This window comes from Denticeps clupeoides, chromosome 12 (genome assembly GCF_900700375.1).
Source record: "Denticeps clupeoides chromosome 12, fDenClu1.1, whole genome shotgun sequence".
In the NCBI taxonomy this organism is placed as follows: domain Eukaryota; kingdom Metazoa; phylum Chordata; class Actinopteri; order Clupeiformes; family Denticipitidae; genus Denticeps; species Denticeps clupeoides.
In genome coordinates this window covers 18420475-18438760 of record NC_041718.1, presented here as the reverse complement: position 1 = coordinate 18438760, position 18286 = coordinate 18420475, and the positions used below count along the sequence as shown (strand labels likewise).

General features: G+C 48.8%; 1 protein-coding gene across 3 annotated transcripts in view; it reads left to right on the top strand.

The window, feature by feature from the left end:
• prickle2b (prickle homolog 2b) overlaps positions 1-18286 on the top strand; it is a 54590-nt gene that overhangs the window by 15793 nt on the left and 20511 nt on the right. The window contains exon 1 of one of the 3 annotated variants that reach the window (XM_028999363.1): positions 10722-10811. The exons of 1 other annotated variant lie outside the window; for it this stretch is intronic. In XM_028999363.1, coding sequence (XP_028855196.1) covers positions 10732-10811 — 80 coding nt within the window. In that variant the 5' untranslated portion in view covers positions 10722-10731. Of the gene's footprint in view, positions 1-10721; positions 10812-12445; positions 12577-18286 lie in introns of those variants that run through there. One more of the 3 variants, XM_028999365.1, reaches the window with a different exon arrangement.

Below are 18286 nucleotides of genomic sequence, written 5' to 3'. Positions count from 1 at the left end.
GAGAGTCTGGCTCTCCTGGAATTAGATTTTGGCGGCAAGGCACCTGTGAACCGGGAGGCGCGATCGGAGACGCCGAGGGCCCGTGCGGAGGCCGTGCCGCAATCAAAATATTCATTTCCATGGGGCTTTTTATGAAACCTTTGACAGATGTGAATTGCCTCGCCCGTAGAGCTGTCCGGTCGGTCTATAAGCAGTCAAATTCGATAAAGCCTCGCTGGATGTCGTTTGTCCGAAAATAAAAATGATTATCAGTGTGTGTGAAATCGTGCCACATTGATTTTGCAATTGCTCATTCTTTTCGTGGGAACTGTGAAACGCGGCAATTCTGTGCCGGATCCTTGTTTTAGTGGCCGTGACGGGTTTAATGTTGGATTTAATGCAGCGCTGTGTGATTGCATTTCCTTGAAAGTGGCTATTTTCAGCTTCCCAGGCACCCTTTCATCTCCAGCTTCTACTCAGAAATCATCTTTTTATTCATACCTTAAAATATTTGTTATGTCTGAAAAGATGTGAAGTCCATTGTTTATCTGCGATGAGCCTTGGCCATGCAGGGGTGGTGTCCTGGCACACGTCCGGACGACCGAACAACACATGTGGAGCTGGTCCGGCGTGCCCGAGTGAATAATGCATGACCGGTCGTGGTGAGGCCGCTCGACTTAAACTCCACTGCCACCGACTTCTTCTGCATAATCCTCGCTAGCCATCTGTTGTTGTTGACCCCCTCCCGCTCATAGGGGGTTAACTAGCAACACCTCGCCACCCCAAAACAGCGTGTTTGTGGCCGGCTGTTGGCTGCGGCTGGGCTCAGAGTCATTAACCAGTCTTATCAAGGAGTTAATAAGGTTAAGCAGTAGTCCGAGGTGGAAAGGATTTTTCTTGGTGGGACGCTGGCGGAACATCAGTCATCATCATATTTTTGAGCTGTGACAGCGGACGTGAATCACAGAACAAAAATGATATAAATAACCAAAAAAGTCATGGTACCAACATCAAACTGTCTTTAAATCCGTTTGATTGTAGCATAAAAGTTAATGGAGATTTTTTTCTGTTGGAAGGTTTGGCTTTAGGTTGGGAGGAACTCAGGTTGGATAGATTGGGCAGACAATTACATCTGAATTTTTAATAATTTTTGTGATCATTGTAGAAAATTTGCATGGATATATTTCATTTTGGGTTGTGTCCTTGAGTGTCCTTATCACTTCATTATTCATTGATATATCATTATATCATTCATTAAAAAGTTGCCCTTTTAACAAATGACACCAAACACAACCTTATGAACTTTCTTATGCTAAAACAATGCCTGTAGGACTGTAATTGGTGGGTGAAATAATATAAATATAGAAATTGTACAAATTTGTCGGTTGATGAAATCTCACACATAGCACCTTCAAACCAAATATTAACACAAAACACTCTCACCCCACTCAAAAGGAGAATAAAAACGATACAGTTATAACAATGAAATCAATACCTTTTTTTTTTTTATCCTTTTATGTGGTAGTAGAATAACTCCAAATGTTCAGTGAAGGGACACCAGATTCCTGCCATCTCAGTTTTTCAAGTGGCAACATGGTGAGGACAGATTTGAGCCTCTGTTTAAAGCTACAGGCTACTGAAGACCTCCAACACAGAAGACTTGTTTTTTCGGTGGGGCAAAACAGCTAGTGTAGCACCAAAGATTTGGGAAAAGTTCTGGTCCAAAAATGTATTTATACAAAAATACATGCCAGATGTTGCTGGACTGTACCGAGATGTGGGACATTCAGGGCTGACATCGGGGTAGGTTGTAGTCGACGTTTCAGGACGAAGGGGCATGCCACCGTTCAACACCATTCATCTTGCAATGTAAATGCAGACCTGAACATCATCTCCCATGTTCTCCCCCCACCAGGTGGTGGGATGACTCAAGTCTGACGGTGCCATTCTCTGCCATGTCTGTCTCCTTCCCTCGCTGATCTTTTGATCTTTTTTTTTTCTTCTTTAAAGCTGGGGGACGTGAAAAGAAGTGGAAATACTGTGACTCAAGCTTGATAAATGACGAGTTTTGAACTTATGATTTAAACGTAAAGCTCATACGAATGACTCGGGTGCTGCGACTCCCACCCACTGCACCAGAATAGGGACGTGACATAAAAAAATGCAGCTCTGGAAGCTGAGCTCCCTCTGATGTATGTCTGTCTTGGCAGACACATCCAGCTTGCCATCCGGTCTTTAACGGAAATAATACGGGGCAGAAAATCTGTCGTTAATACCATGCAAAAAATACATCTCATTTGGGTTCTGGAGCTAAAAATCCCTTTTCTTTCGCGCCACTCACAAACCCCAGTGTTGAGGAGCGTCCAAGAACCTGGCTGCAGAGGTCCAAGCGTTTGTGATTTGTGTTGCGAATAATGCGTCTTCCATATGCTGCTCAGACCCCAGCCAGAACAAAAACAGGCCGCGGTCCGTACACTTCCACCTTCCAGGCCAGACAGAAGCGGGTTCCGCTGCGTCGCCGAGGCCTAATTTTCCAGAGCTGGAGTCGCATCAGAGTGCTTCTCAGGGTGGACGCCGTTCGCCAGTCGTAGATGGTCCCCGGCCTCGAGGTGGGACAGCTTGTCACATTTGTGACGCGGTGGCGGCCCATGCTGGAGGCAGATGGGCCTCTGAGTCGGATCTACACGCCTCATGCCAGGCGGGTTGAATCTGCTTTATTAGAACGTCACGTCTAATTAGACCACCTCAGCGCTTTGGCGTTCGCGCTTTGAAGTGGCGTGGACCGCCATCTCCGTGGAAGTCGGGGGTTCGCGGCCCACTGCGCAAGAGTGCAGCTCGATGGTCCGCAAAATTTCACCACCTAAACGGCCGACCCCGGCCCGGCAGGAACAGCGGAGCTGGAAAGTTGGAAAGCGGCGACGGTGCGAATGGGTTTTATTCAGGATTTTTCTGGGGCGACCTGTTGCATTGCTTCCCGAACGCGTGATTAATATCACAGGTTTTGCTTTGAAGTTTCTTCTTCTTCTTCAGTTTGCACCGCCGGTGCTTATTTCGATTTGAATCTGCAAGATTTCAGCCTTTTGTAGTGCAAAACCCAACGTGGACTTTTTAATGAGCGGCAGTTTTATTTTAATTAATATTGCCCGCAATTTGAAGCAGCCCTCGTGCTTTTGGGGCGAAATTTGCAATGCAATGTGGCTGAAATCGCACCGCCTGGAACATTTTGGGTTCAGAACTTTCCCCTCGACCCCGAATCTGCATGCCCTCTTCCCGCCGCTTACAAATACTAATGCATCTTAAATAATAGAATATGATGTAAAAAAAAAGGGCAATATATATTCCTTTCACATAAAGTGAAATATTTTGATGATGTTACAGACCAACTTCTGTCAATACGTTGGGCTGAAGGGTTTTTATACCAGCATTGACTTTTACATAGATGGAACAATAAGTTTCAACCAAGTGGCAAGGAAGGAGAAAGAAAGACCGAGTACGTGAGGTGTTTTTTATCCGTTATTCTCATTCTTTTTCTCCCTTCGTCTTTTCTGAGTCACTGCTGATGCGATTCAGAGCGAACACAATGCCTGTCACCTCACCGGAGACCACGTTCGCCCCCTCATCGCTCATTCATATTCACAGCCATGCTGTGAATTCATGTCTGCCTTGGAGAACGAGATCTGATGCCGTCTGTGGCCACCGGACGGTGAATCTGGGGTGGGCGGGGACGCTGTGACGATGACAATCGCTAGCGTGGCTTATTTTCTGGACATCAGTAGCGCTGCGATCTCCCTGCTCTGTGGGCCCTGCTCTGTGGGACAGTTCTCGCTGTGCTGATGTAGATATACGACCCCTGAGTCCCTTTCTGCCTGGCACTATATGCAGCCTGTCCATTTTATTGGCACGATCCAGGGCCAAACTCACCAGATAGACAGCAGGACATTTCTTTTAAATATCTAGTCATTCTGAACAGATGCACGTGTCTCGCTCAGGGACACAATGGTAGTAAGTGAGGTTTGAACCTTGCCCGTAAGGCTGCAGATGTTGCGTCGGTAGGACGAGACTCCGTTCTGCCCGAAGCAGACATTATGTGGGCGGGGCCGATGGAGCGGCGAGATTAAAAACGCAACGCAGTCGCAGCACAACGGGGTGCAAATCAATGATTCACTTCCCCGGCCACTCTGTCTGATTTGTTTGCTGCTTATCTGCTCTCTTCATTCCGGCCCGTTTCGATCTGGCGTCTAAACGATTACCTGACCTTCAGAAGGCAGCCAGACGCCGGCGGAATGATGCACGACTCCTCTTCTTTTCCTTCTTCCAACATCATTTATGGTTTAATTTTTTTGTGATATTAGCCCTTTTACTGAAGCATGGCAGTGGTACTGGATCCTCTCGGATGGAAATTATTACGGCAGCTGACATTGGTGTACGAAGGGCCAGCGAAGCGTAAATGCCGCCGTTGGAGAAACGGATGAAATCACCGGTCCATAAAACCTGCTTAGTGCCACTGTCTGCCCACTGTGTGGCTGGGACGCGTTCCGTTTAACCGAACGCACCGACCCACCAGAAACGATCACAAGCTCAAAATATGGAGGCGCATGAAAGACAAACTAAATTTATTCCAGCAACTTGCAGGTATTTTTAACCGTTCCAGAAATAGAGGCATCTTTTTTAAGCATAAATAGGCTCAGGGTGAAATGAAGTGTCCTCAGATGAATCTGGTCTATTGTAGGCAGCAGTGGCTTAGCGGTTAAGGAAGGGAACCCTATAATGAAGCGGACAAGGAATCGAGAGGTTGTGGGTTCCAATTCCACAGCCCGCCAGGTCGCCGTTGAGGTACCGAGGAGCAACGGTTCTGTTCCCACACTGCTCACCATGTTTGAGGGGCAGTGGTGGCCTAGCGGTTAAGGAAGCGGCCCCATAATCAGGAGGTTCCCGATCCGCCAAGGTGCGACTGGGGTGCCACTGAGCAAAGCACTGTCCCCACACACTGCCCACTGCTCACCAGGGGTGATGGTTAAATGCAGAGGACAAATTTCACTGTGCGCACTGTGTGCTGTGCTGCTGTGTATCACATGTGACAATCACTTCACTTTACTTTTAATATATATCAGCGATTCAAGATTCAGAAACAAGGACACAACATTGGTTGTTGGAACTGAACTAATATGGTGAATCGTACCAACTTGAAAAGTTGGTTCTTGGTCAGTGTCATTTGGTTCCAGAAAGTTCCAAGGCACACAAACCCAGAACGGAAATGGCAGACGGCTGCTGTTATTGATAAAATGAACAGGAATCAGCGAGCCACACGTCGCCTCGGATTTTCCTTTCTGCGCATATGGAACATGAGGATGCGTGAGGGTCATGTGACCCACAGCGCACTTCAGCAACAATAGCTTCGTTTTTTTGTTTTTTTGTTGTATGTGTGTGTTCTCCAGGGCCAGCGCCTGCCTCTTTGTTCTCTGTTCCAAAGAGCGGAGCGAGAGAAGCGGCCTCGGAAGAGAATGTCTTCCCCCCTCCAGTCTTTGACTGGAATCGGATTTCTCGTGTCCCCTGTGGCCGGCGTGAATTTATTGGCTGTATTTTGTCTGAGCTGCACGCGTGAAAAATTGACACCAGCTTTGCGAAGTTTACACGTGGCTGTTCCTCTCTCCTCGATCCGCGGTCCGTAGACACGACACCGCCGCGTTACTACATAATGCATGATCAGCATCTGTATCGCCGCCGATAAAATATTCATAAGTCCGTCCATGCCAGGGAGGCGGGTCTCAGTGGGGGACGCCGTTCCGGCTTCTGATCGCGTAGGTGGGGCGCCTCGGGTCTTTCTTTTGGCATCAGCTGTGGGAGGCGCAACAGAGCGTGGACTCTTCTGCTGACTGTCAATAAATGTAATATCCCCTGATTGATCACGTCACAGTGTCCCACGGAGAGGTCGTCCCGTGGGGGGCTGAGTGGGCTGCAGCTGCCACTTGGCTGGGTCATGTGTGTGTGTGTGTGTGTGTGTGTGTGTGTATCTCACTCAGATGATCTCTTGACTTTAAATTTGGAATTTGTCTCCACTCTCCGTTCCTTGCCGTTGTTTGGTCTGCTCAGGATGAAGAGTGCTCCAACGACTTGAGGAAGCATGTGTTTCCCATCAGCGCCGAGCTTGAGGACACAACTGTTTGGCTGATGAGCGGGAAGAACATTCTCGTGTGTGTTTACACCCCAAAATCACAAACGTCTTTTTTTTTTTTTTTCCAAAGAGAGAACAATGTGCTTCAACGTTACACACACACACACACACACACACTGGCAAGCAAACCGATCCGGTGGTGCCTGATGCATGATGCAAGCATTTCTGAATAATGGAGGCCTAGAGGATCTCATTTCGACTTTTGCATGCGCTTTAGAAGCGCTTCATGCTGCAGGTTGTGAGTGTGCAGTTGTGCATCATTGTGATACACTGTGGAAGATTCCGGATCCTGAGCCTGAACCTCACCGAATAAATTCCTGAACACTTAGTCGGCCACTTTTGCGCTGGATTCCTCTGCGTCCGCTGCATTCGTAATGAAAGTTTCCTGGAAGAGTCGGAGTCGTGACCGGGCTGACCCTGCCCTGGCTTCTCTGCAAGGGGCCTGGGCGGCTCGCGCTGTTTAATGGAGCCCAGGCCCTTCTTGTTAGTCATCACGCGCCTCAGAGAACCCCGCCATAACTCCTAATGCCCTCTCTGACTGGCCTAATGCGGATGGTTGTGATGATTGCCGTGACCTCCCCTCAGCATTGCCACCTCTGAACGGCCCGATCCGTTCCCTTCTGCATTCGAAAAAAAACAATTCTTGCAACCCTTCGCTGTGATTGACAGAAGGAGGCGGTTGTCCTGCTAACCCCATTAAATTCAGCAGAACGTCCTACAAGACGGAGGAACTGAGGGACACTTAATAAAGACCCTGTGATTGACAAGGCCGTCTTTTGTTCCCCGCTGCAGATCGAGATCAGGCTGCTCGTGCCTCCCACTTGGAGCTGTCATGAAGGGGCTCAGCACTGGGAAAGGTTTTAATCCAGATCCGCTCCTCTCTCAAGCCCCCTAAACCACAAGTTTGCCCTGGAAATTTTCACGGAGCTTCAGAGGAGGGAAGCAGCTGGGCATTATGAAACCGAATCCATCCTTAAAGTGCCTGGAATTCCAGCTAAAGCTCGTGGAGCAAAACAAAAACTCGCTCCCTGCTTCAATGGACGTACAGCCGCTTCCAAAGGTCTACAAACTGGGACAACGTTGTAGAATAAATGGGAAAAGCCAATGTCCAACTGTCACTTCTGTCCAACTTCCACTTCTGCATCTTAACTGAATCCCAAGTCAGAAAATCTTGGGAAAAAAAGATTTTAAGAACGTTTACAGCATTTATCAGACGCCCTTATCCAGAGCGAGAATCAGTATTTACAGGGACAGTCCCCCCCCTGGAGCAATTTAGGGTTAAGTGGGATTTGAACCTGGGTCTTCTGGTTCATAGGCAAGTGTGTTACCCACTAGGCTACTACCACCCAGTAGAACAAATAACCTCAGTTGATTAGTGTCCGGGATGAAAACAAGAACAAAATAAAATCTTCTCGCTGTACTTGGAGGTCATTTCTCTTGTAATATATACTTTGTTTTCTAGTGTGTTAGAACAAAAGCGAGGACATTTTTACATTTACATTTACAGCATTTATCAGACGCCCTTATCCAGAGTGACTTACAATCAGTAGTTACAGGGACAGTCCCCCCCTGGAGACACTCAGTGTTAAGTGTCTTGCTCAGGGACACGATGGTAGTAAGTGGGATTTGAACCTGGATCTTCTGGTTCATAGGCGAGTGTGTTACCCACTAGGCTACTACCACTCGTTGTTCACTCGTTGACCAGAGTTCCTTTTTCAAAAGCCGGTTCTAGCGAAGCCAGTTGTTATTTTATCTTGTAAATGATCTTTTTGTAGTGAGGGTCCTTCTGCACATCTATTACTAATTATTGCCTACGTTTAGATGATAGTGAGACACCAGTCCTGCCTAATGTGGATTTCAAGTGGATTTCAACTTTATGGGTCACTTTCGCATTCATAGATTAATGCAGTCCTTGACCAAAGTTGAATAGAGAAGTTTGCTGAAATTCCCTTTTAGTCTAGGATGACGTTTAATCCATGAATGTGTAACTTGAGTTGTCCATGAGTAACTTTGGCTCGAAAAAAGTCAAGTTATTTTTCTAGGAAAATTCTATTGTGTATGAAGACAAATGCATGGCCAATAAGGGTGGCGTCCCAAATGCTTCCTGAAGAGACAGCGTTCTGCAATCACAGTGAAACACTGATCTTCATCCTTTCCAAGTTCTCCACACCGCCCCTCTGCTACGTTCCCTCCACTGGCTCCCAGTAGCTGCATGCATCAGGTTCAATATACTGATGCTGGCCTACAAAGCCAAACATGGAGTAGCACCATCCTACCTCACAGCCCTTATTACACCTCGCACTGCACCTCGTATACTCCGAGCCTCCAGTACTGCTCGCCTGGTCCCTCCATCTCTGAAGGTAAAAGGAAGACGCTCATCTAGACTCTTCTCCGTCTTGGCCCCTCGGTGGTGGAATGAACTTCCCCTCGAGGTCAGAACAGCTCATTCACTGAGAACTTTCACACGGCAGCTCAAGACCTTCCTCTTTAGAGAATATTTAGATGAACTTGTAACCTTCTTATTGTCTGACTTCTGTATAGAAACTAGAACAGAGTGAATAAAAAGATTGTATTCATAGTTGGGGGTCCTAGTGAACCAGAATTGATGGTAACATGGAAGCTCGTTGTAAGTCGCTCTGGATAAGGGCGTCTGCCAAATGCATTAAATGTAATGTAAAATGTAAATGACTTTTAGGGTATTTTCTAAAGTTTTTTTTGTACCCATGTGGAACACTTTTAACACTTTTATTGTAGGTGTCAGACCTGACTTGATGATAAAATTTTCCCAATTTAATTTATTGTTCCTGAGCGGAAAGAGCCGTACACGAGGAGAAATGTGCTGACGCAGTATGACTTAACCGCATAAAAAATAGCTGACTCACTCTCAGCACCGGTTCAGGGGCGAACACCGATCCGAAACAGCTGTCAGAGAGGCTCCGGTTCGAAGCCCCTGCTGCTTCAGAAGGACCCCTTTTCTCCATCCATTTTGTCCCAGCGCCTCTCTAACGTTGCGCTGTTCCTCCGTGCCCTGGCCGGCCCTCCCCCCACGATACCCAGATGCAGCAAACGCCTCGGGCCCTGCCAGAGGGCCCGGGGCCAGAGGGACCGGGGCCAGCGGAGCGCGCTGCAGCTTCTCCCCACTGGCGCCGACTCAGGTTGCGGTTTGCAGCGGCCTGCGGCTCTCCGCTCTGAGAAGGGAAGCGGAGGCTGGTAATGAGACCAAGAAGCGGCGATGATCCTTCCATTAGCCCGAGATCGGGAAGATCGCCTCCCCAGACATCGCTGCGGTCTGGATGTGATACGGTGTCGTGCTCGCAGTAAAATAACGTCTGTTTAATCATGTCCAAAGACAGACAGGACAACTCGGTTGATCTCGACGTCATGCTTTGAGTGTAAGCACCAGCGGAGGTTTTCACCGTGACGTAAACCTCCACGGGGGCCGAGAAATGACTTGATCCATGCTGAAACGGGCCGTTTTCATGTCCCCTACTCGACATCTCTCGCTTGGCTGTGAACTGAGATGAAGAGAAAATGGGTTTCGAGTCTTCCACACGCTCATTTGTATGTGTTGCATGCACATTAACTTCATGATTAATACGCTGCATTTATCCATGTACATATCACCTTATGTGTACACGTAACTTATTTTACCTCCATCCTGTACCTGCTGCTTATTGCACTTCTGGTCAGACCTAAACTGCATTTCGTTGTAATGACAATAAAGTTGAATCTAATCTAATCTAGTTTTGTTAGCACACCATTAAAATGTTAAATAATGAGATCAAGTTATAGCTTCTGTGTGAAGTTACTTACATTATATTATAGGCTACATTCATTTCCTGAGAATGAAAATTAATGCAACGTTCCCAACATCATCTAGCAAAAGGAAACCTGTCTGTCTGTCTGTTTATCAATCAGCCAATCTAAGGGAAATTCAGGAATTGATCGTTTTTCCTACATTTACCATGAACTGCACAGGTTTGTGCAGCCTGTGTGAAGTGAAGGCTTTTTATATCCAACCGATCGTTTCAAGGCCTTGATCTGTCATGGAATCTGCAATGAATGATTTAAATATCAGATTTACTCTTCTGTATCTATTTCACAGAACGTTGGTGGGCTGTCCCTGGGACCACCACCATGTCCTGAACGTCACATTCCGTTTAATATGCATCCACCGAATTTCAATCTTAAATAGAGTTTGTGCTTTTGACCTGTTAGAGGGCGCAAAGCTCTAATTACGCATGGACCCGCCTTGACTGTACGTTGCGTGGTGATAATTACCGCGTCTTGACAATGTACCTCAGTGGTGGCAGATGTGGACGTTGTTCTCGCAGACAAAGGACTCTTTTAAGGGCGGCGCTCTGATTTTGTGCCGCAGAGGCAGCCGCTGGGACGCGTGGTTGATTTATCAAGTCAATTTGGGGATGAAGTGGACGCTCGTGGACGGAATGCAGCTTGATGCCACTTTTGCAGGCGACGCGAGTCTGCGAACGGCGACCTTTCCCCGACTGCTGACATTTACTTTAATTGGCCGTGGTGTTTGTGGGGAGAATTTCTTTTTAAAAGCTATAATAAAGACGATGAAGGGGAAATGCGACTGCCTGGCTTGGCTCGGATGCGCCGACAGCTGGGGAATGTTTATGGAGGAGCTCATCATCAGGTACCGTGTCCCCAGACTGAAGTGGCCGTGGGCGGTGGTGTTGGGGTTTTTTTTTTTTATACCACGAACAGTGAGGGTATAGAGCGAACCGGGCGGCCTCGATCTCGCGACACACGGCCTGATTGTTGATGGGAAATACCGGTGATGAATGGGCAGGATTCTGCTGGCACTCACATGCTCGGGAGCAGATTGAGCTTCATTATTTACCCGTGGGTGTGGAATTGGCACCATGGTGTAGGTCACATTTGGACAAGGCTGTTTGTCATCGGGGTTTTGGATTTCTGTTGAGTAACGGTTTCAATTTTTACATTGCTTAGGGTCTTGGTTTTTTTTTCAAGGAATATTCCGGACCAAATTGTACACGTGGACGTACCTTTACATTTGCCTTACCTTTACAATAATTCACTTGAAGGGGTCTCATTTCTTCACATGCCTCCAGCCTCGAGTGTGTGATCATGATGACACCGTAGCTGAAGTGTTCATATTTCTTTATTTACCGAGAACATTTACATTTAGATCACACGATTAAATATTTCATCTATTTCATGACCAGATGTTCAACGGCCGGCCATGTGAAGATATGAACATATTCAAGCTTTTTAACAGGAGAAATGTTAAAAAGTGAAGTGATTGTCATTGTGATACACAGCAGCACAGCACACGGTGCACACAGTGAAATTTGACCTCTGCATTTAACCATCACCCTGAGTGAGCAGTGGGCAGCCATGACAGGCGCCCGGGGAGCAGTGTGTGGGGACGGTGTTTTGCTCAGTGGCACCTCAGTGGCACCTTGGCAAGTCGGGATTTGAACCGGCAACCTTCTGATTACGGGGCCGCTTCTTTAACCGCTAGACATGTTAGATGAATCAGAATGTTCAGGGTCACCTCAATTTACCTTCATGACTGCATTGCACACAGTTGTCATTGTCATGATGCTTCAAGAGAAGCAACATCACAGGACCTCTATTAGGACTTGTGGAAAAGCCTTAAAAGGGACAGTGGTCCCCGAAACAGCAAGGTGCCACTGAGCAAAGCGCCGTCCCCACACACTGCTCCCCGGGTGCCCACTGCTCACCAAGGGTGATGGTTAAAAGCAGAGGACACGTTTCGTTGTGTCGCCGTGTGCTGTGTTTCGCAATGACAATCGCTTCACTTTCACTTTTCACCTCAATTGTCTGCCTCGTCTCAGGGTGTGAAATGAATAAAGCAAACAGATGAATAGAGCAATTATTTTTCTGGCTATTACAACCTCACATCTGTTATTTCTTCAGTTTTTATAGTTTAAAAAAAAGGCCCATAAATGTGTAATTTAAACAGATGTGAAACAGAGTTTCCTTTTTTTTAAATTACTTTTTCAAGACACCATTTCTCACGTTATTCTTAATAAGCTTGTAAGTGTTTATTGAAATCAGAATTACCTCAAATGAATTAGTTTCAGGCAGGTTACGTTTGATTCCTTGTACATTATAAAGCCAAGGTTGTTCTTCGATGCTTTCCTTGTCCTCGTTCCCTGCTGCGCGAGTGCAGCGTTGTGCCGATTGGCGGAGAGCCGGTGACTCAGTGCCGTGGATGGAGCCGGGGCGGGGGCGTCGGGAGGCAAACCCCGCGCCTTCGCTCCGGAGTCCCGATCGAGAGCTGAGGGAAGAGGAGAGATCATTCTGCTGAGCGGGGAACAGGTCTGGGGGGACGCTGAGAACCACCGTCTCCCGTTCAGCGGTGACCCCCCACCACGTGTTGAGCGACGGCAGGGGACGGGAAGAGGAGGGTGAGTAGCTTTCACTGTCCAGATCCCGTTCGGAACGCTGAAATTTGCTGTTAATCGGTGCGTGTGGGTTCAACTCGCACACACTTCTGGCTGTCATGGGGTACGTATTACATTTAAAAGCATTTATCGGACGCCCTTATCCAGAGCGACATACAATCAGTAGTTACAGGGACAGTCCCCCCCTGGAGACACTCAGGGTTAAGTGTCTTGCTCAGGGACACAATGGTAGTAAGTGGGGTGTGAACCTGGGTCTTCTGCTTCATAGGCGAGTGTGTTACACCACTAGGCTACTACCACCCTACCACGTATATTTAAATCTCTGTCAAACGACTGTCCTGCGGCGATCTTGCGTGGTTTATTATATGTCTCATGTCCCTTTTTGTGGCCGAACGAATCCTCTGCGACCTCTGCGGCCGCAGCGCAGGTTTTCATGCTGTCACGAACTGCGCTGGTCTCTCCTGTCACCTCAGCTGTCGTCCTTCCAGTGGACTGACAGCTCCGACCTGCGCAGCTGCGAGGACCGGCATGCCCCCCCGCCTTTATTTTTAACCCACCCCTCCTTTCGGCCTATTGTTCTCACGAGACGGAGAGAGCATGAGCGTGCCTGTGTATCCATGGGGCTTTTCCGCACGTTCTGAGTTATAGCCGGTGTGCCAAATCGCGTCCCGGCGGGTGACAGGGTAAGTGGGGTTTAAATCTGTAGCTCAGGCTGGCGGCTCGTATCTTTACCGTCCACCGTAAAACACGCGCTGGCACGTCCTTGTTCCTGGTGGCTCTGTGTGACGCTCCTCGAAGACGCTGGCTGATCGCAGAGGAAAGTGAGTAAAGTGAAGTGATTGTCACTTGTGATACACAGCAGCACAGCACACGGTGCACACAGTGAAATGTGTCCTCTGCTTTTAACCCGTCACCCTTGGTGAGCAGTGGGCAGCCATGACAGGCGCCCGGGGAGCAGTGTGTGGGGACGGTGACTTTGCTCGGTGGCACCTCAGTGGCACCGTGGCAACCTTCTGGTCACGTGGGCGCTTCCTTAACCGCTAGGCCACCACTGCCCCAACCGGGAGGGAAGCACGTTTACTTCCTGTCCCCCTCGGGCTGGACATTTCCATGGGGTGATTTAGCGAACCGTTGCACCCCCAGGGACTCATGGGATTGATCCCCCTGAGTCATCCGCCCTCTAGATTAGATCAGAGTCCCTTCCCATTACAGGGGCTGTCGCTGGTGAATTTGCGTTAATAAGGCGGCCGGAACCTCTGTCGTATCGGCGTCACCCGGTCCGAGAGGCGCGAGGGCCGGCCTGCCACTCAGCACCCCGATAAGAAAGGCTGGGGGGGGGAGCTATTCTGAGGACCTGTCCCTCAGAGCCGAGTGTTTCCTTCCACCCTGGCAGTTGGCGGGGAGAGGGAGAGGTGACAAAAAAAAAAAACGAGGGAATGCTTTACCGGCCCGAATACGGAATACGGAAACGCAGAACCGCTGAGCACGCTTGCGTTCTGTGTCTCGTGGCTGGTGTTTTAAACTCGGGTAATTAACGAGAGGCCGCGGCACATACCAGATACCCGGGCCTGCTGAAGAAATGGGGGAACAATTACAGCCCTGTTCTTCACAAGCCGGTCTGCTGAATCCATTTATCTCCTCACCGGCAGTAAGAGGGGCGCTGAAACGTCCAAACGACCGCCACCCCGGGGCGCGGGGCGCCGGTCACATAAGATCCAGACCAGCAGTTACAGGGACAGTCCCCCCCCGGAGACAGTCCGGGTAAAACGCCTTGCTCGGGGACGCAGTGGTAGTAAGTGGGGTTTGAAGCTGTGAGTTAGAACCTTCTGGTTCATAGTTGAGTGTGTTACCCACTAGCAACCACTCTAGAAATTGAAGTATTTGAACTGAAAAACTGGAGGTTATGGTGACCATAAAAGACATTTATGTATTAACTTCTTCATAATCTCTGGATCTCCTAGCAGGGCAGTAAGTCCAGAGATAGGCAGTTTCGGAGACCCAACTCTGACAATAAATCATATTTCAGACATTTACATGACCACTAAACCTAACTACTCGGAGCTAACGATGCAAAGGTCGTATGTTAATGTGTGTGTGTCATATGTCACGCGCCGGGTTAAACGGCGTCTGCCCCCCAGGCGGAGAACTGTTGTCATCTGCGTTTTTCTGATGGATGACGAGTCAAGTGAACCTGCAGGATCCGGCTCGGCTCCATTCAGGAAGACGAATCATCATTTCTGCTCTTTTTTTTTTTTTTTGTTTCATTTTGAAGGGTCTCCTTGTTCCTTGTAAGCCTGTCGCTGCTGCATTGGCGTTCGCTGGCCCCGGCGGCTTTCCCGGATGCTGTGCATGCCTGTGGCAGGGACGGGAGGGTCACAGCGTTGCACAAATTTGATTCCTCCGCTGTCTCTCATTTTGGCTCATTTTGTCCTCTCACTGATAATTCCACCTGGTTGATAATTACTGACTGTGTCGATGTACAAGTCTGCCTAGTGGGTAACACACTCGCCTGTGAACCAGAAGACCCAGGTTCAAACCCCACTTACTACCACTGTGTCCCTGAGCAAGACTCTTAACCCTGAGTGTCTCCAGGGGGGGACCGTCCCTGTAACTACTGATTTGTAAGTCACTCTGGATAAGGGCGTCTGATAAATGCTGTAAATGTAAATGTTTTCATCCTGTATAGGTGCCAGTTGACTTCGACCTGCTGTATATTACACAGCTGTGCAGGATCAGGGCCTTAAATGGACCAGAAAGGGAACAGAGACCTCTTTCAAGTTCACTTGCGCTGTAAAAGAGGGCCGAGTTCATTTGCGGCCACTTCCCTAGTCGGTTCAACTGAGTTTGGCTCCTTCGTGGAGAACTGCACTGTTAAACGATCGATCTACGTAAGTAGCGCGGTCCAAGATATTTTTTTTCTGCAGATCAGGTCGCTGCTATTTCATTGAAATAAATGTCCGTAAGATTTGCGACATCCTGCTATAAACGTCTTATCAGACTAAATTAACTTAGTTACATTTTAAAGGGAAAGCGTCTTAGGTGGGTTAATGGGCCCCTTGATCCTTTTATTTAACCTATTTCATGTCCCTCAGGACCACGTGGTGGAAGGACGTCAGAGACCCAAATTCCTTCATTAAGCGGCTGCTTTATGTCCCGTTTATAATGTCAAGTTGCCTTAAATAAGGCCGACGAGGAGCTTTAATGCCTTTTAATGTGTCTTATTACTTGGTGGCCTGGCCGCTTAATTGGAGACAGTATGGTGTGCGCATGCGTATATGGTTCAGATGCATTTATTTGAATCCATTCCGACGTTATTACCAGTTGTTTGGACCACAAAGTCACAGGTTCGAACCCCACTTAAAGACATTGTGTCCCTGAGCAGGACACTTGAGTGTCTCCGGGGGGGGACTGTCCCTGTAACTACTGATTGTAAGTCTCTCTGGATAAGGGCGTCTGGTAAGTGCTGTAAATATAATGTTTGTACCCAGTAGCCACCAGCGCCAGCCCCTGGCTGGAGCCTTTTCTCAGCTGACTGTCAGCGTCTGGGTCGATGCTTTTTCTCGAGCCGCGTGAGAAAGCGTGCGAAGGAGCGGACCTGGGACGTTGGGGGGAAGGGTGGGTGATGGAGGTACGGAGTGGAAAGGGAAGAGGGGCAAAGCGCCAACTTGTCCCATGGGTGATAAATGAGGCTGTAATGAAGTATCTCTCCCCTCTCACGCTCTCTGCCTCTCCCTGGCTGCAGAAGCGCAGCTTTGGCAGGGAGAAGCGGGCCGTGCCGTCACGCCACGCGGGAAGATCGGCCCGAGTCCGCCCCGGACTGCGGGTCCTTGCGATTTGCAACATGCCTGCAGTCGTGCAGGAATTTTTTTAGTCATTAGTCATTGACATTGACAGCCCTGAAGTCGAGAAATGTGGTGTTTACGTAAAGGATGCGGTGCAGGCCCCGCTTTTGCCACCGGGGTAACAGAGGGCTCCAAAGTGCCCCCTGGCCGGGAATTGGTGAGAACGATGAGAAAATCGAAGCTGCCAGGGGAAACACCTGAAGCGGCACGGGGCATCGCCGGGAATCCTGCCGCCCCTTTCCCGAAATAGAGCGCCTTTGCGATCTGGGGCTGGTGGCACCAGGGAGCGTGGCATGATTAAGTGGCCTGTCTGGACCGGGGTTGCCTTGGAGAGTGAGGGCAGCGCTGATGTGTCTGCTGTGGCCGGCTCCCGGACGACCACGGGACCCTTTTTAAATGGGAGGGGTTTCTTCCTGGCATCTTTGCCACTCGAACCCCCCGTCCATATGTTGGGCTAGTCTCTCTGTGGGTGTCAGGGGTGGCGCTGAAAGCATAAGTAGGGTATTTTTACGGTAACATCCGGAAAGTTACCGTGTGAAGCTCTTCTTTCAGCCTGAAAACATGCGTCGCAAAAACAAAAAAATGCAAATAAGCCAATAAACAAGCAGTGGAATACTTAAAAATTCAGAAAAGCATTCTAATGTTTAGCTAAACATCTACCGTCAATTTCTTGTTTGTGGATTAAGCCTAGACCGAGACTAAATGCATTTTTGAATGGAGAATTTTACAGAAGTTCTCTTTTAGCCTAGGACTCGGCTTAATCCATGAACAGGATACCGACCCCTAAAGCCTTAAGATAGCTAAAGAAAAGTATTCAAATACGACCGTCACACCCATCAACACGTTAATCAAATAGAAATAATATTGCTGCCTTAACAGTGTTGTGTATCTCCGGAGGGTTACGGGTATAAATTCTCTCACACCCACTCTTACGATTACATTTACAGCATTTATCAGAGGCCCTTATACAGAGCGACTTACAATCAGTAGTTACAGGGACAGTCCCCCCCTGGAGACACTCAGGGTTAAGTGTCTTGCTCAGGGACACAATGGTAGTAAGTGGGATTTGAACCTGGGTCTTCTGGTTCATAGGCGAGTGTGTTACCAGCTAGGCTGCTACCATGCATCAACACTTGCGCTGTACGCGTTCCTTTAACAACCGTTTGTGAGAAGAGCGTCCCGGCCGCAGGCGTACTATGTTGGACTAGCGCTCCGCTGGGCTCCGGGATCGCTCCGTTTCATCTGCGCTGCCGGTGCCGCAAGACTTTCATCACGCACCCCTGGGTTTTCTTTGGAAAAAAAGGGATGGCCGTGGCTCCCAGGGCACGCTCATGGCTGGGCAGTGACCAGGAAGCCATTTCCAACGGGATCAAGAGAAGAATGCGTCCGGCCTTCATTATTTTCCCGAATCTGCAGAGCAACTGGTTCTGTCTGCCCCCCTGCAACTGGACACGGACTCTTACACAGGCTGCCTTGCCCCGTAACCCCTTTATTATCTTGTACGGAATTCCCTTCCAACGTCCAACGGAAAAAACACACATTCTCATCCTGTCGTGACCGAAGTGACCGTTTCCTCCGTGTCAGCTCCACGTTCGGCCCTATCATGCTCAGAGATTACGGAATGCCTGTTAATTTCGTAGCCCCGCGCTGATGCTGCGATTTTTAATGTTTCCCGGGGACCCACTGAGCATTTACGCTGCAATTAAGGCTGGCGCAGATAAGACCGATCTGGAGGCCGCTGTTAATGTTGCATGGCTGGCCGGGCTTCCATAGGGGTTTGGAGGCTCCACAGGCTCAGGGCGGCGGGCTGGAACTGGGTTTTACATCCAGTCCGGCACCTCCGGTTTCACGGCCCAGCTTCGGGACCGGAA